Source organism: Sipha flava, unplaced genomic scaffold (genome assembly GCF_003268045.1).
Source record: "Sipha flava isolate LNK unplaced genomic scaffold, YSA_version1 36_pilon_pilon, whole genome shotgun sequence".
Classification (NCBI taxonomy): domain Eukaryota; kingdom Metazoa; phylum Arthropoda; class Insecta; order Hemiptera; family Aphididae; genus Sipha; species Sipha flava.
In genome coordinates this window covers 2,681,277-2,705,579 of record NW_020273076.1, presented here as the reverse complement: position 1 = coordinate 2,705,579, position 24,303 = coordinate 2,681,277, and the positions used below count along the sequence as shown (strand labels likewise).

General features: G+C 26.4%; 4 protein-coding genes and 2 pseudogenes across 4 annotated transcripts in view; 4 read left to right on the top strand and 2 right to left on the bottom strand.

Moving 5' to 3' along the window:
* The first annotated feature begins 454 nt into the window (after positions 1-454).
* On the top strand, positions 455-1,477 carry LOC112687930. Its single transcript, XM_025560925.1, has 3 exons — positions 455-941; positions 1,018-1,159; positions 1,223-1,477. The coding sequence occupies exons 1-3, from the start codon at positions 612-614 to the stop codon at positions 1,351-1,353; spliced, it is 603 nt and encodes a 200-aa protein (XP_025416710.1). The 5' UTR covers positions 455-611; the 3' UTR covers positions 1,354-1,477.
* Positions 1,478-1,580: 103 nt separating this feature from the next.
* Positions 1,581-5,166, bottom strand: LOC112688048 (dolichyl-diphosphooligosaccharide--protein glycosyltransferase 48 kDa subunit). Its single transcript, XM_025561068.1, has 8 exons — positions 4,830-5,166; positions 4,359-4,523; positions 4,158-4,294; positions 2,626-2,814; positions 2,426-2,557; positions 2,196-2,354; positions 1,894-2,124; positions 1,581-1,833 (listed from the first exon to the last, which is right to left on the bottom strand). Exons 1-8 carry the CDS (start codon positions 4,966-4,968, stop codon positions 1,681-1,683), a joined length of 1,305 nt encoding a protein of 434 aa, XP_025416853.1. The 5' UTR covers positions 4,969-5,166; the 3' UTR covers positions 1,581-1,680.
* A 3,348-nt stretch (positions 5,167-8,514) lies between these two features.
* On the bottom strand, positions 8,515-11,246 carry LOC112687900 (3'-5' exoribonuclease 1). The gene is made up of 6 exons (XM_025560885.1): positions 10,514-11,246; positions 9,665-9,803; positions 9,360-9,509; positions 9,129-9,218; positions 8,825-9,016; positions 8,515-8,659 (listed from the first exon to the last, which is right to left on the bottom strand). The coding sequence occupies exons 1-6, from the start codon at positions 10,861-10,863 to the stop codon at positions 8,543-8,545; spliced, it is 1,038 nt and encodes a 345-aa protein (XP_025416670.1). The 5' UTR covers positions 10,864-11,246; the 3' UTR covers positions 8,515-8,542.
* A 3,977-nt stretch (positions 11,247-15,223) lies between these two features.
* On the top strand, positions 15,224-16,202 carry LOC112687901 (annotated as a pseudogene).
* A 1,288-nt stretch (positions 16,203-17,490) lies between these two features.
* LOC112688062 lies at positions 17,491-17,900 on the top strand (annotated as a pseudogene).
* A 2,272-nt stretch (positions 17,901-20,172) lies between these two features.
* Positions 20,173-24,303, top strand: part of LOC112687932 (60S ribosomal protein L4) — a 7,514-nt gene continuing 3,383 nt past the window's right edge. Inside the window, exons 1-5 of the mRNA XM_025560927.1 lie at positions 20,173-20,280; positions 20,731-20,908; positions 20,987-21,232; positions 23,229-23,353; positions 23,445-23,543. Coding sequence (XP_025416712.1) covers positions 20,278-20,280; positions 20,731-20,908; positions 20,987-21,232; positions 23,229-23,353; positions 23,445-23,543 — 651 coding nt within the window. The 5' untranslated portion in view covers positions 20,173-20,277. The remainder of the gene's footprint in view (positions 20,281-20,730; positions 20,909-20,986; positions 21,233-23,228; positions 23,354-23,444; positions 23,544-24,303) is intronic.

The following is a 24,303-nucleotide window of genomic DNA, read 5'->3' as shown; positions in this document are numbered from 1 at the left end:
TTTAACTATTACATAATTGATTCAGATAAATATAAAAATATTTTTAGCACTCTACGAAAAACCCAATTAATATGGGTTAATACTTCATTTGTTTTATACATAAACAATATCTTCCATTTGTTTCTCAACAACTTATTATTTTAAATTACATAGTAGAAAGCTTTAGCAAATATTTGTATTCATATTTCAGAGCACAAATGTTTAGTGAAGTTCTATGATTTTTAAAAAAAAAATTGTTAACGATATTTACTTAAACCTTACCTGGTTGAATGGTCTGATTTTTTTTTTTTTAAAAAAAAAAAGTTTTTGATCATGCACCATTTAATAATATTTAAGTTTCCTAAACTGTGCAATGCGATATTAGCACCGAAGGGTTGTAATGCGCGAAAGTATAAAAATCAATAATTTTACAATAGCCAGTATTATTTTGTTTTTCTTAAGAACATGTTACTAGAAGTTAATTATGATTATAAAGACTTGTTTGTTTTTAAAAAATATTCAGTTATTGTGATATGTTAACAAATTAACGTGAGATAATATTCATTAATACGTTAATTGGTTTTTTTGTTGTGAATCAAAATAAAATAAAAAATTGTTATTATAAATAAAATATGAAAATTAATGTTTGGAAAATTGTTTTTATTTATTCATGCATCTTGTTTGTAAGTTGTACTTGTTTCCAAAAGCACATTCAGGCACTAACATCCAAAGTAAATGAATTATTTGGAAAAAAATTATGCCATGATGACAATACACCACCAATATTGAAAGACGAACCTATAGTACCACATTGTGATAAGACTAATAATAAATATTATTTGTTTGGCATTGACTGGAAGAGTATAAGTTTTAAGATCACAAATAACTGGTGGTTAATTGCTGTATCATCGCTATTGCCATTCATTTTATTTTGGCGGGTTCAATACAACATGAGAAAAAAGGTAAAGATTAATTTTATTTTTAACTATGAATAACCAATTATAAGTGTATAAAATTCAGCATATAAATATATTATAGCTTTATGAATGGAAAAAACATTTTATTCAAAAAGAAAAAGCTTACATATATTCTAGGTCCAGGCGACTAACATTACCTGACTTAACTTTAGCAAGACATGCTCGAAGAGAATCACTAGCTGATACTTTACTGAAAGTGCCTTGTAAGTTATTAATTAAAGATAAATATAATATCAAATTACTAATTATAACTTGGAATATTATAGATCGTCCCAGAAAGCTTTCTCAGTGCAACATTTTACAATTCAGAAACACAAGGAAGAATTCATTTGAAAGGAGTGATGATTCTTCATCAACGGAAGTAAAAAGAGTCCATTTAATCAGACGACGACATTAATAATTTATTTAATAACATAAAATATTTGATTACATATGTATATATATGTGCCAACATTATCTGATTATTTGTGTACACAATATTTGTTTCAAGTATTTTAATAAATGCAAAATATTGAAAAGTACATGTTAAAAATACATTTTAAGATTTTCTTAAATCATTATTAATAAATGGTATTTATAAGACATTTTAATCAAATAGTTACAAAATTAAATTTATAAGTGCATAAAACTTTGTTTATAGTAAAAAATCCATTTACATCATTAATACTCAAATTTAATTTTAAACTTACAAAATTATCATGACCAACAAATAATACAGTCTGAATTACTCTCCTTTTGCTTTATCTTCTCGATAATGCAAGAACACAAAACTGAACACAAACACACCAAACATCATGGAAAAAGCACTTGCGTAGTAGGGATATGCACTTAAGATGAATCTTTCATACTGAGTATGTTCCAATGGAATTACAGATACCTAGTGATAAAAATATATTTAAAAAATATAATTTTATAATATATTTTATTATATATTTACCATAGTTGAACTTCTGATTGCAGTAAATCCAACTCTATTATATTCAACTTTGAACTGATAAACTCCATATGTATCAGGGATTCTAAATGTGAATTCATACTTGCCATTTTCAATATTTTTAAGATTTCCTCGCCAGAATGGATCTATGCGTACAAACTCTACTTGAACATCATCAGCATTATGTGGTATCCATTTTCCATTTTCCCAACGCTCTAGTTCAACCAAATACACCTATGGAAAATTACAAATAATTTAATTTAATTACAATATTTAAAAAAAAAGGGATATAAAAGAAATATTACTGCCATATCCATTATAGTATAAGATGATGGAGGTGATGATTCGCCCAATTTATGATGATTTACAGATTTCACTCTAATCATACCTCTATCCTTCAATGTCCACAAAACAATGTTTGAAGCAACTTCTTGATTACCAGAAATACTGTATGTTTTCCCATCCTTTAAAGTGTAAATATTTTGATATAATATTAGAAAATTTATTTTATATTATTTTATAGTTAAAAACTTACAACTTTTTGTACAGAAGATCTAAAAGCAACATCTGAAAAGAAATATAAGGATCCAGAAAATACAACTCTGGCATTATTTCTTGCTTGTAAAGCTGCTATTAGTAATAGATCTTTACCAGTACCAAGTGAATACTAAAAACGATTGAGAATTATAACAATTTGTTTACACATAAACAAATAATTCAATTTAAAGAACTTACATCTTTAACAGGAAGATCTGGTTTGTACGAATATGCAGTAGATTCAGCATGAAGAATAGGAAGTACTAAAGGATTCTTTGGATCTGTAATAACTGTAGTTCCTTCATACAATAATGGTTTTTCACTAATATTTCCAACAATTTCTTCAGATTTAATAAGGTTTGATGAACTGGTTACTACTAAAGTATGCTATAAAAAAATAACAATTAAAGATAAATATGTACAATATGTTAGTTAGAGTAAATACTCAATTAAAACCAATTACAATTTATAGAATTCCTTTTAAAATATAAAAATTAAAAAGAATCCAAAATATTTACTTTTAATTGTAAAACAAGAATAAATGTAAATATAAAATGAATGGGTACTATTCTGTTATCCCGACTACCGGCCATTGCTGCAACTACCTCTGGTCTATTTTCATTATCTAAACCAGTAATTCTTAAACTGTGCTCCGCGGAGCCCTAGGGCAAAAGAAGTCTAGAGGCTTGGTGGGCATATCTAAATTAATTAAATTTAAATATTATTACATTTTTTAGTTATAAAGGAAAAACACTGGAATGATTATTTCAATTTTGCCATGAGTTGTACATTATAGTACACCCATTCAATTTACAACTCAGATTTCTAATAAAATATGATTATTTTTACTTAATTACTTGGCTGGTATTTTCACAAAATTAAATGAAGTAAATTTATCAATACAATATAAAATGACCACAGCTCTCACAGCAAATAACAAAATCCAAACTCCAACAAAAAAAAATTTAATTTTTGATTGTGTGTTTTTCTCAATATGAAATTTTAATAATTATTATTGTCACAATTATAAATTTCTGGTTTTAGGGCTTCATAAGAATTTTTGAGAACAAATGGGTTCTGCGATCAAAAAGTTTGAGAACCACTGATTTAGACTATACATATCAATCAATCTTCATCATCAGCACTCTTAAACGACTATATTTGTAGTCTCTAACTAATGTTCAAATTTATAATTTTAATTATAATTTAGTATTTATAATTATGAATCTTTGGAATTTACCAAATAATGAAAAAGATGCCGTTGAACTTTTTCTAGAAAAGGGTTTACTTCCAAGACACATGTCAAAGTTAAAATGGTCAAAATAAAATTTTACATCAGGAAAAATGAATATGATTTTATGTTTTATATATATTATAAAGAATTATCAATTCTGTGATAATAAATGTTATACTATAATATACATTGTATTAATTGTATAAATGAGAAATTTGTGATAGAACTTTGAGGAGGTAATGGGGATAATGGAATTGATACTCGCGGTAATCGAGATAGTGGAAAATTACCAATGGATGAAATTAGATATGGAACTAAACAATCAGATTTTGCTATTTAAATTTTTTAAAAATTTAACTGAACTGGTATAGTCAACAAGTCCAATAAAGAGATCAATTGTATAAAAAAATATTATTATACAAGAATTATGTATAATTTAAAAAAAAATAAAAAATCTTAATAATGAATAACTTAATGGATCAAACAATGCTATTACTTTTCCAGGATCACTGGCATCATAATTCAAATGATCAATCAAAGATGAATTTTCTTCGGTTATTTCAAAACCACATTCAACTGCTAATTCTCTAAGAGCAGATCCAGTAGATACACCACCCGTAAATAGAACATTGCCTAGAAATAAAAATATTTAAACATTACCTAGTTTAAATGAGATTAACATTATAAATTAGTTTACCTCCATCATCAATAAACTGAGTAATTGTTTCAACGCTTAAAGATCCACCAAATTCTTGAACAGTTGGTGCGAATATAATTAAATTTTCGTAAAAGTACTTTCCATACTTTGAGAGTACTAGTGAAGGGTCATCAGCAGATTTAAAAGTTAATTGATATCCTCTTTCTAATAATTTGAACATAACAGTAATAAATCATTTCTTTATGAAATATGTATCAATTATAATCTACAAATATAGCTCACAAAATATGAAAAAAAAATGTAAGTTGTACTATGAAATTCACATAGTTTTAAAAGACACGAAATAATATACAAACATTGTGGTATATATATATATATAAGATGATTACAAATCATAAAACAACTAACTCTATACAACACAGAGGTTTTTAGTGTTACTGATCGCTATTAATGAACAAGACCGAAAAACAATATTATCAACCCATCATATTAAGAAACATAATAAAATACCTTTAAGAGTGTTAAATAAGATAGAATGTGTTTCTTTGATGACTAAATTGTTGAGCAACACCAACGTCTCTTTAGACGCACTGACGAAAGCTATAAGGCATAATGTAACAATTGAACACAAGTAATATTTCAATAACATTTTTTTTTTTTTTATTATTATTATTACTTATAATAATTTAATTAAATAAACATAAAAGTGTACACGATAATTGAAAAATTATGAATAATATTAAATTAAATATCAAAACATTGTAAACCAAATATTCGATGAGTTTTATGATTCCGTAGAGCAGTAGATTTGCTCGACGCTTAAATTCAGATTTTAGTTTGGCGACAGACACTGACAATTACACCGATAACGTGTATCATGGAACGGCCACGATGCCGGTAATTAACATGGTTGCCAACGTACACTTTTAGTATAGCTACACGAATTAGTAAAAAAAAGTACAAAAAAATGACGCCATAACACTATTCGATAATGAGTCGATAATTAAATCTATGTAATTTATACCTAAATTAAAAAATATTAAACACATTTATGATAAAAAAAAATCCCAAGAGGAGAGAGCGATTACCACGTCAGCCTCCCCTAAATTTACCCCTAGATAAGAGGTCGCATCGGTTAGAAATATTTAAACTCTGATTTAAAAATGTATTAATTTATTTATTCATTAGAAGAAAAACAAGTTTTTATTTACATTAAGAATAATAAAAAGTATTTCTGGATGTGGCAGAAGCAGTCGATCGAGTTTGACTCCTTTTTAAATAAAAGTAATTTCTACCTGTACCATATTTCTTAATTATTCGTTCCTATTTATAAAATCGTACTTTTCAAATTTGACATTGTGATTCACATTCTTCCCAATATTCTATAACCGCAGGTGTTCCACAAGGAAGCAATACCTCGCCCAATATATTTTATATTTTCACTTTTGATATCCCTAATTCGAATTTTACTTTGTTATCCCCATAGGTAGACACGGCAATACTAGTATCTGGCGGTGATCTAAATGTAGTTGATAATGCACTACAAAATCACCTAAATGAAATCGACCTTTTGGCATCTAAATCGAAAATTAAATTAAATACAGAAAAATCGGTCCATGTGCCATTTACGTTACGTAAATCGTCTTCACCTGCTCCATCCTACACTAAAATTTAAGTCTGGTCCAAACGATGGTAGTTACTCTCATGATGGTCGTTATCGTGATAGTACTACCGAATACTATTGTCATGTGAACACATTAAGCTAACACGTTCCGGTTAGTTATGCTTGTGCAGGCCGCTGGAGACCGATTAGCTGGCCTGCAGTATCCCCACACGTTTCGGTGAATCTATCCGGGCGTCACTTCAGTCACAAGTTTTGATAGGCATGGCTAACATAAAAGACAACGAAGAATAGCACTTACTGTTTTATGCTTATTAATAGTCATAAAAAAGTAAGAATACAATTTTAAAAACTTAAACGTAGACTGTGGTGTTAAGATTGAATACAAAAAAGGAACAAATATTCTCACATTAATCTGTGTACCGAATATAAGTTATTTCCAAAGGAAATCAGTATAATTACTTGCAAATGGACAAAAAAACATAGAAACATACTTCCAACTTCTTTCATCACTGTCACCATTCATTAAAAAAAAAAGAAAATACAGTTTTGAAGAAATTAATCTCACCCCACGAAAAGTTGACAATAACGCTAAGATTTTTAGCTACAGGAAGAAGTTATGAAGATTTTACATTTTTCACTATTATATTTCCACAAGCTCTAGGGTGTATTAAAAATTTACCATTTTGGCCGGATGGCTGGAGACCACACACGCTCCAATATGCTTGCACAGTCCAGCAGTGTGTGTCCCACAATCAATGTTAGTCCAACAAATGGCATAGAGATGTTAGAGATGTGGGTAATCAAGAGGCGGCCTCTCAGTTTTTTGGGGGGTGGGTGCATATCAACAAAATATACTTGCCTCTGAAAATTTTTAAGTTCGCCACACCACTGGTCCCTCAAATAATAATACTCATAAGGACCTACATTTATGTATGTCCATAAAAATGTAAATAATATATGTTAAGTGTATAATGTATAAACTTCCACAAAGGGTTTCATCACTAATTAGCCTTCCTCTGATATTTTTCATACATTTGTAAATTATTTTATCATATTATCTTATTAAGTAATAGCATAGATTGTTAATTTTCTAAATAAATAAAAAATTAATATATAATCATAATAATAAAAATTTAAATGTTTATTGTATAAACTAAAATCTAATAAATAAAAAAATTAAAAAATATACAATAAACTACAAATAATAAAGTTAAGAACTATAAATTAATACGATTTGGGATTTTTTAATATTCAAAAGTCTGTTTAATCGTGCTTTGATATTAGAAGTACAGAAATAAATTGTTTCTTAAAGACAACAAACAATTTTTGTATTTAGTTTTTAATGTCACTGTAAGTTTTTTTTTGCACAGATAAGTGGTAAATGAAACCAATGTTTTTAATGTTTCTATTACTTACTAGACTTTAGCATTCAATTTGTCGAGTGAGCCTAAACATATTTAAATCTTGAGATGAAAATAATAGTTTTAATATTTTATCAACTGATCATTCTATAAATTTGTTGTGAATCTCAACATTTTGGTAACTGCAACTATGTTTTAATCAAATGGATTAAGAACCGATATAGGGTTGTCAACAGTTCTACATTTGTTTGATTCGTCAGATATGTTTAGATTTTCCCTAAGGAATTTTTAATTTTCATTGATTAATGACTATTCTTTTATCTCTACTAAACTTTATAACTATTGTAAAAAACATAAACCTGCTTATTAAATAGGTATAACTAGAACTTAAATAATTAAATTCAAAAGCTAATAATTAATTTACTAAAATTACCTACTTTTTATAATAAATTGTTTTAACAATTATGTATTACAAAAACCTGATTAACTCTTCTAATATATATTTCATAATCTTATACTTATTATAATCCACTAAATTATCAATTAAATATAGTAATATTTATTATATTTTTTACATAAAATTTAATTAAAAATTATACATTTATATATATTTTTTTACTATATTAAATAATTATATTTAGGTAATAACCTTATAAAAATAGTGTTAAGAAAATAATTTAGCCTTAAGCTGATTATATAATCACTTGTCAGTAATTATTGATCATAAAAATAACAAATTAGCCGTGTCATATAAAACTGTATCCATAGTCCAAACTTAAATATGTAATAATAAATTAAAATGTCTTGTAAACTATCACAATCAAATAAATAGATAGTTCATAAATTATATTAAACAAATTGTTGATGCTAAAAAATTTAATAAATTTAATTAAATATTGATGAAAATAATCAATAAAATCAATACAAATAAAATTTTATCACTGTACAAAACTACGATAGAGCAAAAATTAGATAAAACGCTAAAAATTATTATCACAAATTAAATTATTAAATACATGAAACAATTTAATATAACAATTAATATAGTATATATTACAAATTTTTGTTAAATTATTCTCTAATAATCACAAAGAAATGACTCAGTCATTTTAATTATAACTAGTATAACAAGAAAATAAAATAAAATGGATTAGACATTTTAATGAAAGGATAATATATTGGACGTTGAAAAGGAACATGGTATGTAAAATGTTCAATTTTACTAACTTTAACCACTGTTAAGTATCATCATTTAATTGCAAATTCTTCAATCGAGAATCTAATCGCCAGCTTTTAATATGATTGTGCATTCCATCACAAAATATATTATGTACAGGTCTTACTGGCAAAGGATCCTATAGTAGAATTCAAAATTGTGTTAATGATTATTATATATTATATAGTATTTACATACAATATTCCATGTGATATATATTAAGGTAAAGAGAGCAATCCATCACCCTAATTACTTTAAATAAGTAACTCCTCGTGGAACATTATATACATAAATAAATAATTACATCTTTTCCAAATGGAGTAGGATTTTTCAGAGAAATAATTCTTTCATTTTGATCAACAAATGCTCCATCTTCAAGTAATCGTAAACATATTCTGGATATATTGAATGAATCATCTAAGCCACTGTGAGGGTTGCCTTCAAATTCCATACCCAAAAATGTTAACATTGCGTTAAGATTGCATAAGACTGAATGCTAAAAAGTTTATTAAAATATAAAAAAATATATTTATATATATATATATATATATATAGATACAAAATTAAAAATAGTTAAAAACCATAACACAGTTAAATAATGCTTATACCTTTACTTGTTTTGTGAAGTAAAATGATCGAAATATTTTTCTGATATTAATCCATTTTGTAGCAAAGTTTGGATATGGAATTCCTGACATCTATAATATTTTATTATTTTAGTACTAATCAAAAAAAAATTGTATAATCATTAAACTGTTAATAATAATGAATAATTATATTTTATTTTTAAATATTTAATTAATAACATGCAATCATTTTAAATAAATAAAGAATCTTACAATACACTGTCCATAAAGAAATCGGGCCATATCAAAAGGACCATCAGTCACAATAGAAAATCGATGTTTAGTTCCAAGCTCATGTTTTTCTAACCATTCTGTAAATCTTTTTAAACATATGTGAAATGGATCAGCTTTATCAATTTGATCCTATTAAATAAAACCACTAACTAATTAATTGTCTCCAGAAATATCTTGGTAAAACTTAATAATAACAATGAAACACAATGATTTAAAGGAATTACAAACTATATATTTTAAGTAATAAGTTTGTTAATAATTAGATACAATAGCAATACACTTACTTGGGTAATACCAGTTAATTTTATACAAAACTCAGACAGTTTTGGATTGATTGTAGGCTTTACAAAAACTTGAAAATGATCGACTATTTTTCGTTTTTTAGCATCCACTAAAACAGCAGGAAACTCAATAATTTCAAACCTAAGAAATATAAATAAGTATAAAACTTACTATTGAATAAAATTCAAAATTTTTAATAGTATTTTTATATAATCAAATATATTTTAGAATTTTAAATGTTTATTAGTTAAATAGAATATTTTTAATAAATTTACATTTTAAAAATGTAGATTTTTGTAAGTTAGGAAATAAGTAAATAAAAAAATAAATAATAATAGCAATGACAGGTACCTAACTGATTTCACATGAAAAATTATTTTATTTGAAAACATTTTAGATGAACATTGATTAACTTAAGCATAGGAAATGATTAATAGGTAATTTATAATCTCAATAACAAATTATTGGCAGAGTTGAATCTTCTGAATTTTTAGTACTAAGTAAAATTACTTGAGGGTGGCCTTAAATTGATTTTTCAGGAAATAAAATACAAAATTATTTGTTTACTTAAAATTTGAATAGTATTCACAACAAAATTAATATAAAAACCACGATAAAAATATTATTAGGTATCGAACAAAATAAATTATAATAGAAAAAATGTAATAATATTCATTCCTACCTATTGAAAATCATATATCCAATCCATCAATCAGTATGATTTACAGTGAGAAAAAATTCCATTTAAATTAATGGAAAGTACCTACTTATTGCAGACAAATAAAAACTACTATAATCTACAAAAACAACTATTAAAATTAATATTTTATAATTTACTGTATATATCATACTTATAATCAGGAGGGTTGTTTTCAGTGCATGTGGCTTCAATATCAATGATAACAAAATATGGAAAATAAGTTGTCTCGGTTTCACAAATTTTAGCTTTTATAAGAGCTTGCATCCTATAATGGTTCTTTAAACGTTTTCTCAGAACTTCAATATCTCCATCAACATTAAGTTTTTTCTTTTTCATAGTGTCTATCAACTGACGCTTTTTCATGCGGTTAATCTTGCCATTAACTGAGGCTAGACGTTGGAACATGGGTAAATGTTCTGGTGGTATTCTACGCTTGTCGCAGTCAAACTCTTCATTGTCAGAGTCAACATTTGTAACCGATTGCTTTGTCATATTGGACATTTTTATACAAAACTGTGTTCCATAAAAGAAAATGACTGTAAATAAAATATTGACCAAAAATTATAAATTGCACTTCACTTTTAGACTAATGGAACAGTAACAATAAGATAATAATGAAAAACGAACGAAATCTATTCTTTTAAATAAATATGAAATATAAAGACAGGAAACTTAATGATTTTAACGCGATAAATAAACCGTAGTGATATAAATATATGGTCGCAATAGCCAATAATTTTTGCTAGTTATCAATTTATCATATAAAATTTACTAAGATGGTAATTCATAAGTATTCGCATGATAAATATAAAATGTAGACTCGAAATCTGCATTCTGTAATCCGTTATTGTTAAGAAAGAAGTTAGTAACGAAAATCGATACTGATAAAATTTTTACTGACAATCCAATGTTGACGACCCGTGACTTGTTTCATTACCTTGCTTTTATCATTATTATTTGATCATGGTTATTCTCTATAATCATCACCACAATTTAAGATACTCTAATCGTGACCGTCACCAGTATCATGCGGGGTTATAGACATAATATAATGATTATATTATGTCTATGTGCGGGATACAAGATCTTGTCCATGAAGATAGTTCCCATCACAGCTTCAGAATATTAGAAGATTAGATCTTCTAAGGCCATGATTCCCATTGGTGAACACTTATCAATTTCTGATACGAAGATAACCATAATTACGCATAAGTTGTCTGTGTATGATTTGAACAGAGTCGTAAGAGTTGGCGTAAATTTTTGTGAAATGTAAATTGTATTGCTTTCAATATGTTTTAAGCCATAATGTTGTAATGAGTTTTCTACTAATTAATTTTTTGTCTACTGTGTTCAATTATTCAATATTGCATGCTTTTGTGTTAAATGACAATTTTGAAATTTTGTACTTAGTTGTGAACATTTTTTTTTAGATAGGTATTAAAAGTATAATTGCGCGCTAAAAACCACCTTTGTTCAAACTTCTATATCAATTTAATTATCGATTCAAAGAAAATCTTATAAAAAATATTATATCCAATTTTCAAGCCTAGTAGTAGCCATATTATATATAACTGCCCATCTGTATAAGAATGAAAATTGAATGACTACGAAAATGCAACAGATTTTCATGATATTTATCGTTTTGTTAAAATTTAATATTTAAACGCTTAGGCATTATTTTATAGCTAACAGTGATAAAAGCATTCAGTGAACATGTCATGTCCTTACGATAACTATTTTTTTAATTTACGATGAAAAAAAATTCTATTTTTTTTGACGAAAAGAGATCAAAAAATATTATTTGAACATGAAAAAAAACGAAATGTTTCGACAACTTATACTACGTACTCTGAGGTTGTCTAAAGAATAACCTGACAAGTGTAGTCAGGAATGGGTTTTATCACTAACCAAGGTAGGAGCTAATAGAGGTTCAAGAATTTAGTTGTTTTTTAAATCTATTTACAATTTTAAATTACAGAATATGTTTTTGAGTTCCTCATAAGCAAGTAATTTTTTCACAATAGTGACAAATTTTAAATAGTTATATTATTGGTATCGATTTTAATCAGAAACCATTTTAAAAATATAGGCCAGGGCGTACTCAGGGGAGGGTTCGGGTCCAGACTCCCCCCCCCCGAAAATTGAAATTTCTACATACTCAATGATTTAATAGTAAATAGTATAATAGAAGTATATAGCGTATTTTAATTTACCACTATTTTCAATATGAAAAGTTTATAAATTATACAATAGGCATAACTTTTTTTTTTTTTTGAGTTTGAACCAGCGGCGCCGCGGGAACTGTTTTCGTATTATGTACCTATAATGTATAAACCATCAGTGGCGTATTTAATACATACGCGCCCCAGGGCAAAATATTTTTTCCGCCCTTCCCCCTTACAAAAAAAACATATATATATATATATATATATATATAAATAAATTCAAAGTTAAGCAATAAAAAAATTAATTTTATGAAACATATTATAAATCAGTTGTTTTGCGATATTGTATTAGATAACTTTTTAGTAATACCATTGATTTTATAATATAAATATTGTATATTATAAAATCATTGGTAATACATATTCTAACGTTGATCTAATTTTTTTTTTTTTTTCAGTGAATATTCCTTTCTTAATACATATATATATATATATATATATATATATATTAAATATGAAAAACGGAATTTATACTTATTATATGCGCAATGATTAACAATACATGGTTTTTTTTATTAGATAAAATATATTATATTTATTATTAATTATATATAATAAAAAAATCGATAGCTTATAATTTTTTTCTTGACTTTTGAGAAAAATAATGTTCAATAATATTATTAAAATTAATAGTTTACGTTAAATCAGCTTCAATGTTAAGGGTTGTTAATTAATTAAGACGATTTTCTCTCGTTGTTTATCTTAAATAAGTTTTGACTCTTTTTAATGTAGAAAATGATTTTTCCATTGAACAATTACTTGAAGGTTTACATACATAGTAGAATCCTTAGAGCAATATCAATATAAGGATATACTTCAACTAAACTATTCTCTTTTATAAATGCTCACATACATTGAACACTTTTAGGTACAATTTTACTCCTTTTGTAAACTTTTTAAATGTATAATTTTAATTTCTTATTAGATGCTCAACAATATTTTTTAAAATACTAAACAATACTGAAAAAGGCGTGAAAATTAAAAAAAAATCATAAACACATCAATAATAAAAGTTATAATATTTTTTCTATCAATAATAAAAGTTAGAATATTTTGCCGCTCCCAAAAATTTGCCATCCGAGGCATTTGCCCCTTTCGCCCCCCCCCTTAAATGCGCCACTGTAAACCATACTATAGTATATTAACAGTAATTTGTTGGTATTGAGTTAAACTATAATTATAATTAGAGAATAGATGAAATAAAAATTTTGGACCCCCTCCCCCATAAAAAATTCCTGGGTACACTCCTGAATATAGATATAACACATAATTAACAACCAAAATGAGCTATTTATTTATAAAAAAAATGGTACTATATTCATCAATGACAGTTGGCGATATTTTATAATAATTATTAATATATCATAATACTTAGCTTTGTAAAATAGTGAGCTTAGTCCCAAGGGGGGGGGGGTTCTAATGCCCTTTTAGTCATCCCCTTAAACCCGGCCCTAAGTGTAGTAGTGATAGTTTTTTTAGTATTGTTGTTACATAATTTAAATAATGACTTAAATCAAATTTATAGTTCTTGGATTTCGTGGAAGTCGTAATAAAATTTATATTTGATTTCGAATCACATCATTCAACAACGCAATTACTTTACACAACAGGACATGTAAATAATACATTCAAAAATCTTCGTCATATGGGTGCAGTTTTTATAAACATTTCCAAAGCATTTGAAAAATTATGGTAAGGGAGAATATTACATAAACTTCAGCAATTAAACATATCCAAATATTTATTTCATATTAGTAATCAAATAATTTCTTATCAACCAATTTTTCGCTGTAAAATAAACAATGAAAAATCTATTTTAATATCAATGTTAAGAGCTCAGGAAGATTAACATTTGGTCTAATTCTATTTAATTTATTTATTTCGGACATCCTCACGGTCTCCCTATACTAACATAATACTTTTTTTCCTACGACGCAACTGATTAGTGTGACTCCACTGAATCTAATAAACAATATAATAAACACCTTAAAGGTTATCTGAATGAAATATCGCTTAGGTATAAAATATGGAAAATTGTAATAAATTTCTCAAAGAGCTCGGTATACTCTTATCATCCCGTCATACCCATACAGATCAATAACTAGTGTTCAACATCGAAAGCATTTTCTATGGGTCCCACAAAAGTTTAATCCAGCACTGGTACTACCACTACAACGTAGACTTGAAAGAGAGCGCTATCACGACTTGATATTAAAATCAAACCACGGAACAAATAGCAATAATAGATAAAAAAAACTGTAAATATCTACAATAAATACAACATTTATATTTTATAAGCTTGTATTTATGAACTAAATAATTGTCACTGTAATTAGATACACTATTATAATATTAACAAAAAAAAAAATGTATATTATATTAAGAATGTAGATAACGAAAGCTAGGAACAGTTTATTTTTTAAAAAAATAAATAAAAAGTATGATAGTTAATACTGTTATTAAACATTGTCTTTTAAATAAATAAACAAAAGTTAACAATGAGTTTCAAATAACTTAAAATTAGCACAAAAATGTTTATAGTCAGATTATAATATAATATCACACAAGGGTTTCTAATATTTCAAACCGTAATAATGATAATAAATAATCGTAATTGTTTTATCAGTTCCTTCGTTCTGTATAGACGTGCGTGTATAGTTACTGTGTGTCGCGTATCTTAATTAATAATTGCGTAATCCAATTATTTACTGTATAATGTTATGCAATGTATGTAACAACGATATTTACGAGGAAGATAAGTTGAAGTGTTCTATATGCAATGCATTTTTTCATTTAGGATGTGCGGTGTTAAGAGAAACGACTTTTCGGAAAATATCAAAAACGACTAGACAAAAATGGGGCTGTGCAAAGTGCAAATTCTCAACTGATGTTAAAACAAAATCACCTACTGTGAACGTTAAGAAGGGAAATGAAGCAAGTGTGTTAACAAATGAATCATTCATTAATTTAACGGACTCTGTTAAATATATGAGCGATAAGTTTGACTCGTTTGAAGAGCAACTACAAGATTTTCTTAATTCTATGAAAGACATGAGGGAAGAAAACAGAATTTTAAAAGTTCAAAATAATTATTTACGTAACGATTTAAATATACTATCGAACAAATTGAATATACTTGAACAAAAGTCACTAGATAATTTCGTTGAAATTGTAAACGTACCGGAAATAAAAAATGAGGATTATAAAAATACAGTTAAAAAAATTGCAAATTAATGTCCAATCAAAATTCAATACCAGATTGAAGAAAATCATAGCTGAACTAACATCGAAACAAGTCAAAAAGATCTGATTGAATCATCTAGGAAAATCAAACCAACTGGTAATATTGTGGAAGCAAGTTGGAAAAATAAAGCTATTTATATTAATGATAATTTGACGCAATTCAATAGAAATTTATTTTATAAAACTAAAATATTTGCACGTGATTCAAGGTATAAATTTGTCTAGTTCAGAGACTATAAACTATTTATAAAAAACTGAGCTTACAAAAACTACAGTTGTCGACAATGAGTTATCTCTAACTAAGTTAACTTAATATTTTATTTGTATTTATATTACTATTAGTTTTAATTTTTTACTCTCATGGAAAGTATCTGTAAGGGATATTTGAATTACAGAACAAATTACTATGAATCTTTTTCTGAATTTGTGTATATTAATAATAATGTGTGTAATAATTATCTTAATATAATATGTTGTAATATTAGGAGTGTACACGCACACTTTGATGAACTTCTATTGTTTCTGGAAAATGATGCTAAATATATACATTGATATAATTGTACTTACGGAAACCTGGCATAATGTTCAACCATGTAATTATGCTTTAGATGGCTATAGCTTGTATTTTCTTCTATAAAAAGGAATCAAAATTATGGTGCTATGGTATTTGCAAAACTTACTTAAATGTAGAGTTTTTTGAGTATGATTTCGTAGATTCTAATATAGTAAAACTCTATATATCTAATACCAAAGTGCCAATTAATTTAATATGTGTCTGTAGGTCTCCCGGTACCGATAGCGATAACTTTATAAACTCATTAGGATAAGTAATAGATGGTTTAAATACTAACAATGAATTAACAGTAATAACTGATAATATGAATGTCAATATAATCGGTATACATGAATATTATAATAAATATCTTGATACGTTATCTGAAAGTGCATTTATCTCTTTTATAGTAGTTTATAGCAGACACAGATATCTATATTATACTATAATATAGATATAATATAATATAGATATCTGTGATACCAGATTGCCAAAGGATGTTAATCATTCTTGTATAGACCACATTTTTATTAATGGTAATGATAACGTCACAAGTAAAATTAATGCTGGTGTAATACTCACTGATATAACAGATCACTGTACGGTTTGTGTTTCAATTTCAAGTAATGCAAATTTTGTTAATAATCGAAAAATGTTTAGTAAAATTCATTATAAATCAATTACGTCAATATTAGCCAATGCAATTTGGACCGAATCATATCGTTCAGAATAATATAAAAAAACCGATCAATTCAGAGAATAGTCATGTTCCTAATAACGTTTTTTTTAATATGTTTCTAAAAAAAAATCGAGTCGTCGGACATACTAGATATTATTAATAACTCTAAAGACAATACAGGAAGTGGTTTAGATAAAGTATCCGTAAAAATATTAAAATGTATTAATAAAATGGTAGTGGATCCTCTTGTTTATATATGTTACGGTGAATGATGTAAACGTGGTAAAAGACGTCATTCCCCGGTAAATGACATCATTTACCTAAAAATTGGTAAACGTTGTAAATGCAGATATTCTCCGGTTATTGTCGTCAATCACCAGTTTAATTGGATAATGATGTTTAATACTTTTATAAACGAAAATCCCAACTAGCAATAACGTCGATAACCCGAATAATAATGTGAGATAATCTTTTAGTTTATTAGTTAGTATCGACGGGTATATTATAGCGAGTTGTATTTGCTACGAATGTGTGTTTTATAATATTATTTGTAAAAATTTGTGACAGAAATGACAGAATATGGGGTGTTGAAACACAAATATACACGAACACAAATTTCTTTATGTAAAGAAATGTAGAGCTAGATGAAGCCATGAAAAAAATTAAAGACAGGGAAATAACATTAAGAGAAGCAGCAGGACATGGAATAGCTGGTCATCAAGGATTTAATCGATGCAACTGCAAAACTGGTTGTGGTACTAAAAAATGTGCTTGCAATGCAGTGGAAATGTTGTGCAGTTCAAAATTTCATAGTAACCAAAATTGTACAAATAAATAATTTGTAATATGCACGTATTTTATTATTTTATTATTTTTTTATTTTAACAATAAATCATTATTATAAATAGTACCTATAGTAAAAAAATCAGTGTATTATTTGAGATTTATCATAATTTACCACCAGTTTTGGTAAATGACATCAATGACCGATGAATGATGTACATTTATATTTAAAATCTGGTTTTTTACATCACCTACATAATCGAATAATTTTGGTAAAAGACGTCATTCACCGGAGAATGACGACATTCACCAATATTCATCTTTTACCGTAACATATATATAACTTAAGTATAGAACAAAGTATTTTTCCTGATACCTTAAAAGTAGCTGAAGTTAAACTTTTGTTTAAAAGTGGTGATAAATTGATTATGAGCAACTATAGGCCAATATCCATGTTGAGCAATTTTTCTAAGATATTTGAAAAAATTATCAAAGCCAGACTGATAGAGTTCTTAGAAAAAAATAACTTATTATCAAAACACCAGTATGGCTTTAGTCCGGGATTAAGTACTGAGCATTCTCAGTACTTTTTATAAAGTCACTCAATTTCTATACAGTAATCTAGATAATACCAATAAATAATTAGCAATATTTTTAGACATAGCCAAGAATTTTGATACAGTGAATGATCAAATTTTATTAAACATACTAACTAGCTTTGGAATTAATAATTCGAGCCTAAACTGGTTTAAAAGTTATTTGCATAATAGAAAACAGTCAGTTAAAATTAATGAAGTAAATAGTAGCATGTATGGTATTAAAAATGGAGTACCTCAAGGTAGTGTTCTTGGACCCATTCTAATTATAATACCTATATATTAACGAAATTTGTAATATTAATTTTGATGGGTCGATAATTACTTATGCTGATGACACTTGTTTCCTATTCTCACACAAATCATGAGATGGGGTATATGAGAAAGCTTGCAGAGGTTTCAATCAGATAATAAACATTTTAAACAATAGAAATCTATCTCTAAATATTGATAAACTGTGTTTATGCCATTTTCAATTAATAAAACAGATTGTAAATTCAATACTATAGCAGTACATGGTTGCGTCAATAATAAAATATGTAATTGGGAAAACTGCAAAATAATTAAAATAGTTGGAAAAATTCGATATTTGGGTGTTATCTTTGATAACAACTTAAAATGGAATTTTCATATTAACAATTTATTAGGAAAGCTACGTTTTATTACATTTAAATTGATCAAGCTCAAAAACATGGTACCTAAACAAACAATGAAAATAGTATATTTTACACTATTTCAATCAAATTTCCAGTATGGTCTATTGGTATGGGGTGGCCTTCGAGATAACATATTAAATGCACTAGTAGTTAATCAAAATAATATGGTCAGAATTTGCCTAAATAAATTAACTCTAGAAGAATCTACGAAAGCCAACTATAAAGAACTTGGTGCCAATAAGGTTTTTATATAAAAAAAATTTATATTATGTACTTAGTTAAGAAATTTAACTTAGATAATTATCATAAAGAGTTAAGCAATAAAAGAGAATTGAGGAAATTAAATTAAAGTATTACTATTATTAAAGTATTATTTAAGAATTAAAGTAATTAAAGGCTTGGTACATAAATATTTATTTCTTGAATTAAATAATGAGTTGTTGTAATTTTATTTTAATTCTAAGCTGTATAAATATTAATCTATGAAGTTTTATTTGTGTATCTTAGACTAATATCTTTATTTTATATTTCTTTCTTTATCATATACATTTTCTTGATAATATTTATAAACTATTTGTATATTTAACTTAATATGTACTTAGAACTTTTACTCTGTATCTTGTAAATTCTATAATTATAATAATTGTATCATATATATAACTCGCTTTCTCTAACACAAGCTTTGCTTAAAGGAGAAAGATAATCGAAAATGTTACTCAATAATAATGTATGTAATTGTGTCTTTTTCGATTAAAAAAAATAAATAAATAAATAATAATAATAATATCTTAAAATCTTAAATAACAACTAATCACAATATACATCAGTATAAATTATTTATTATTTTACATTTAATTATTAAACTGTGATATATAAGTGATATTGTGTAAGTTATTTTCGTTCCTATTGATATACTTAAATTTATATTTGGCGCGTAAATTATTTATTATAAAAAAAAAAAAATATAAATATTAAATAAGTTGTTTGTTCCAAGACAATATTTATTACTTCCCTGGAGCGGTGCGTGTCCCTTCTCTCCCACCCATCGATAGTGGTGGCGTACTCATATTGTGGTAAAAGTATTGCATGTTCATCTTTCTCTATCGTTGGATCTCGGTTATAGCCTGGATGGTCAATTTTTTAATAAGTTTTTAATAATTTAGTTTTAAGGGACAACGCTATGGTAAGTTCTTAATTACACCTTAATTTTATAATTATGTTTACTAAAAATTGTTTTTCAAATTTAAATGGAGTTTTTAAGTTTTGTTTGCGGCTTACGTAGACGACTTCTAACCATGTTGGCCATGTGGACTTAATATTAATTTAATACTTATCGTTTTTCCGTAAATGTCGGTAATATTGTATTAATTAACGTCGATGCTTGACTGTTCAAATATTTATTAAATATGAATTTCTTATTTGGCTTATAATTAATGTGTTCAGCACAATATTTGTAGACCTAACCTCACTTTCGATTATTGCTGTTTTCATTACCGTTAGTCTTCCTTAATCGGGAACTCAATTTGATACATGAAGATATATTGATTTTAATCACTTTAATATTGTCTGAAGTCAAATTATGAAACCTAATACTTAATAAAGATTTTTCAATAATAATGCATTATGTTTTTAGGCTTTATCTACAGCTCGACCGTTAGTTTCTGTATACAGTGAAAAAAATGAAGAAACCGGAGATACTGTTGCTCTTGCTACAGTATTCAAAGCACCTATTAGACCTGATGTTGTTAACTTCGTCCACGATAATATCTCTAAAAACAGCAGACAACCTTATGCAGTTAGCAAATTAGCTGGTAAACTTTATTACTAGTTATTGGTTTTTTTCTTTCAATTTTTTTTGATTGTTTATAACTTATATTTAATATTTTTAGGTCATCAAACTAGTGCTGAATCATGGGGTACTGGACGTGCTGTTGCTCGTATTCCTCGTGTTCGTGGTGGTGGTACACATCGTAGTGGTCAAGGAGCTTTTGGTAACATGTGCCGTGGTGGACGAATGTTTGCTCCTACGCGTGTTTGGCGCCGTTGGCATAGGAAGATTAATGTTACCCAAAAGCGTTATGCTACAGTATCTGCTATTGCTGCTTCTGGTGTACCTGCACTTGTTATGTCTAAAGGTAATTTAATTTTATACTGTTGCCATCTTAAATTTTTTTAATGCTATGCACCTAAAATGTCCAGATATAAACTTTGTATTTTCAGCTTTTTTTTTTTTTTTGTACTAAATTAAATTAACTTAATCAGCATATTCGTAATTATTACGTAATTGTTTCTGAAGTTCCAATGAAGTTGAATTTAATATAAAATAATATAGAATTAATTATTTATTATCTATAATAATGAAATAAAAGTTATCTAATATTATATCTGTACTTCATACTTCTGTATAATTTATATTAACAGTAAATATATTTATTCTTTTTTTTCCAAGTGTATGCTTTGTGTTATCAGATAAATATCCAAATTTTTTATACTTAACTAAATTATGACAATATTAGAGCACTGGGTTATGATAGTCTGTGATTATTTAATGCATTGAAAAAGTCTGATAACATTATTTATAGTTAAATTTTATTTTAAAGTATAAATTTAATTATATACCAATTTAAAATTATAAAAAAAAAAATTCAAATTGTATTTCATTAAATGATGACAATGCATTAGAGCACTGGGTTATGATAGTCTGTGATTACTTAACACGTTGACAAAGTCTGATAACATTATTTATAGTTAAATTTTATTTTAAAGTATAAATTTAATTATATACCAAATTAAAATTATATAAAAAAAAAATCAAATTGTATTTCATTTAATGATGACAATGCATTAGAGCACTGGGTTATGATAGCCTGTGATTACTTACACGTTGACAAAGTCTGATTATTTTATTTATAGCTTAATTTGATTTTTTAAACATAAATAAATCATTTAAAAATAATTTTCATGTTGAATATCTATTGTACCTCTATTCAGAACGTTGAGTTATGATTTTGGTGATGTTTCTGTTATTAGGACCTGATAAACTAATATTTTTTTCTATATTTTGTTAACTTAATTATATTATATATTATGGTGTTACTACTTAAATGAATATATATTATTAATCTTAACAATGCTGCACATGGACTTGTCAAATACAAATGTATTTGTACTAAACCATTTGATCGTTTAGTGCATATATTGAATTTGTGCTTTCTAGGCGTTGCCTCGCTTTATTTTCATAAAAGCTGTGGCGGCAAGAGTATCAAACATGTTTTCTACCTGAATATTGCTAATTTTTTTAGTTGAATAAACCCTTTTTAAATTATATTTTTTAATATTGTATTTTAAGAATATATTGCAGTTAATTTAAATACCGTAATTGCATATTGTACGAGGGCATACCAAAAAGAAACCGAACTGATGTTGTATGGGACAGTATTAGTAGTACCACATTTTTGCTGGTAGGGGTGTAGATAAACTTCTCAACATTTAATATGACAACGGCCATCATTGTAGAAATTTGCGTTTCGTTGATGTGATTTTGTTTTTGGTATGCCCTTGTATATTATATACATCTTTATTCTTTTACTTTAAACTTTACTGTATTTTAGTTGTTTTTTACTTCACAGCAAACTATTTTCTGATGTTAACAGATTAATTATTCAACATTTTTTTTTAATATATTTTTTATCTAATTGAAATAAAATATCTAGTTTAATTGCACTTGGCCTTGTCAAATACAATTGTATTTGTACTAAACCATTTGATCGTTTGGTGCATATATTAAATTTGTGCTTTCTAGGCGTTGCCTTGGTTTTTTTTGTTATAGCATGAGTATCAAACATTTTTCCATTTTTTTATTGGTGGTTTAACTGTCCAAAAACTGTAATAATGGGAGACATTTTTTTATATGGGTTAATATTTTACTTTAGTGTGTGGCAGTCTGTATGGTGATTAATTTGTCTAATAACTTTAATTTTAATAGTAAAATTGTACTTAAACATTTACCTCTTAATTTTATACTTAAAACATAAAATACTTCATTATTCAAGTTCTAATATATTAAATTTATAATATTAAGTATGATTAATGTTGAACATTGTTCAAAATAACTTTTACATTATATTTTAGGTCATTTGGTTCAGGAGGTACCTGAATTCCCATTGGTTGTTTCTGATAAAATCCAAGAATACACCAAAACTAAACAAGCCACCATTTTCTTACATCGTATCAAAGCCTGGAAAGATGTCCAAAAGGTTAAATTATTTTTAATTCTTATTATTTCATATATAAATATAAAATTTAAATATACATATATTTTTATAATTTATCAAGTTTTTACTTTAGGTCATAAAATCTCGCCGTTTACGTGCTGGAAAAGGAAAAATGCGAAATCGTCGTCATGTTCAACGCAGAGGTCCATTGATTGTTTACAGCAAAGATCAAGTATGTTGTCTCTTGAATAATATTTTTTTTATATAAATTTGCATATAAATATTATTTAGTTATTTAATTGTAGTTAATAACTTAATTATTTATTATGCTACATAAAAAATGGTTAGATCTTTCCCAATTTTGCTTATGCTTTTATTGGGGACAAACTTTCCTTACAGTTCTGAATTCTCCTAAAAATACTTTTTAAGGTATGTTAAAATTTTAGGGATTTCAATTATTAAATATAATTATTTTACTATACTTAAAAGTATATATATTGCTTTATTTACTAACTTGTGTTTAAGAAGAAGCTATATAATACTAGTTTAAAAATTGAACATTTAAATGTTCAACAATCATAGTAGTAATTCAATGAAATGTTACCGTAAGTGTGCTAAATAAAAATATTTAATTTCAAGGCGTACTCAAGTTATTATTTTACATGTTTCTTTTGGGTTCCATTGAAGTTAAACAATACTATTATTATGTTAATGGTTTTATATTTAATTAAAAATTAAAAATTTATATAAATGTGTGGTTGAATACTTTGAGTTTTATCACTTATTAGTAAATTCATTAATTCATCAAATAAGCACAGTATCACACTTATCACATTTTATAATGTCACAAGTGGTCTTTTTGTGCTAAATTAAATGGATTGTTTCACAGTCAGCCACATTTTAGAAAATAAACTGATGGCCTACTCCAAAACAATTACAAACTAATTTAGTTAATTAATTTGTCAACTTCTCTATAGAGTCAATAGTTTTAT

Bases quoted from the DNA above. Each gene is read 5' to 3' on its own strand.
- LOC112687900 (XM_025560885.1), bottom strand. From the start codon at position 10,863: ATGTCCAATATGACAAAGCAATCGGTTACAAATGTTGACTCTGACAAT. The intron at 9,804-10,513 runs GTATGATATATA...TATATTTCTTAG, and splicing joins AACAACCCTCCTGATTATAA to GTTTGAAATTATTGAGTTTC. The intron at 9,017-9,128 runs GTATAAGCATTA...TAAACTTTTTAG, and splicing joins ACTTCACAAAACAAGTAAAG to CATTCAGTCTTATGCAATCT.
- LOC112687930 (XM_025560925.1), top strand. From the start codon at position 612: ATGAAAATTAATGTTTGGAAAATTGTTTTTATTTATTCATGCATCTTG. The intron at 942-1,017 runs GTAAAGATTAAT...AATATATTATAG, and splicing joins AATACAACATGAGAAAAAAG to CTTTATGAATGGAAAAAACA. The intron at 1,160-1,222 runs GTAAGTTATTAA...GGAATATTATAG, and splicing joins TACTTTACTGAAAGTGCCTT to ATCGTCCCAGAAAGCTTTCT.
- LOC112688048 (XM_025561068.1), bottom strand. From the start codon at position 4,968: ATGTTATTGAAATATTACTTGTGTTCAATTGTTACATTATGCCTTATA. The intron at 2,558-2,625 runs GTAAGTTCTTTA...AATCGTTTTTAG, and splicing joins CAGATCTTCCTGTTAAAGAT to TATTCACTTGGTACTGGTAA. The intron at 1,834-1,893 runs GTAAATATATAA...TTTTATCACTAG, and splicing joins CAATCAGAAGTTCAACTATG to GTATCTGTAATTCCATTGGA.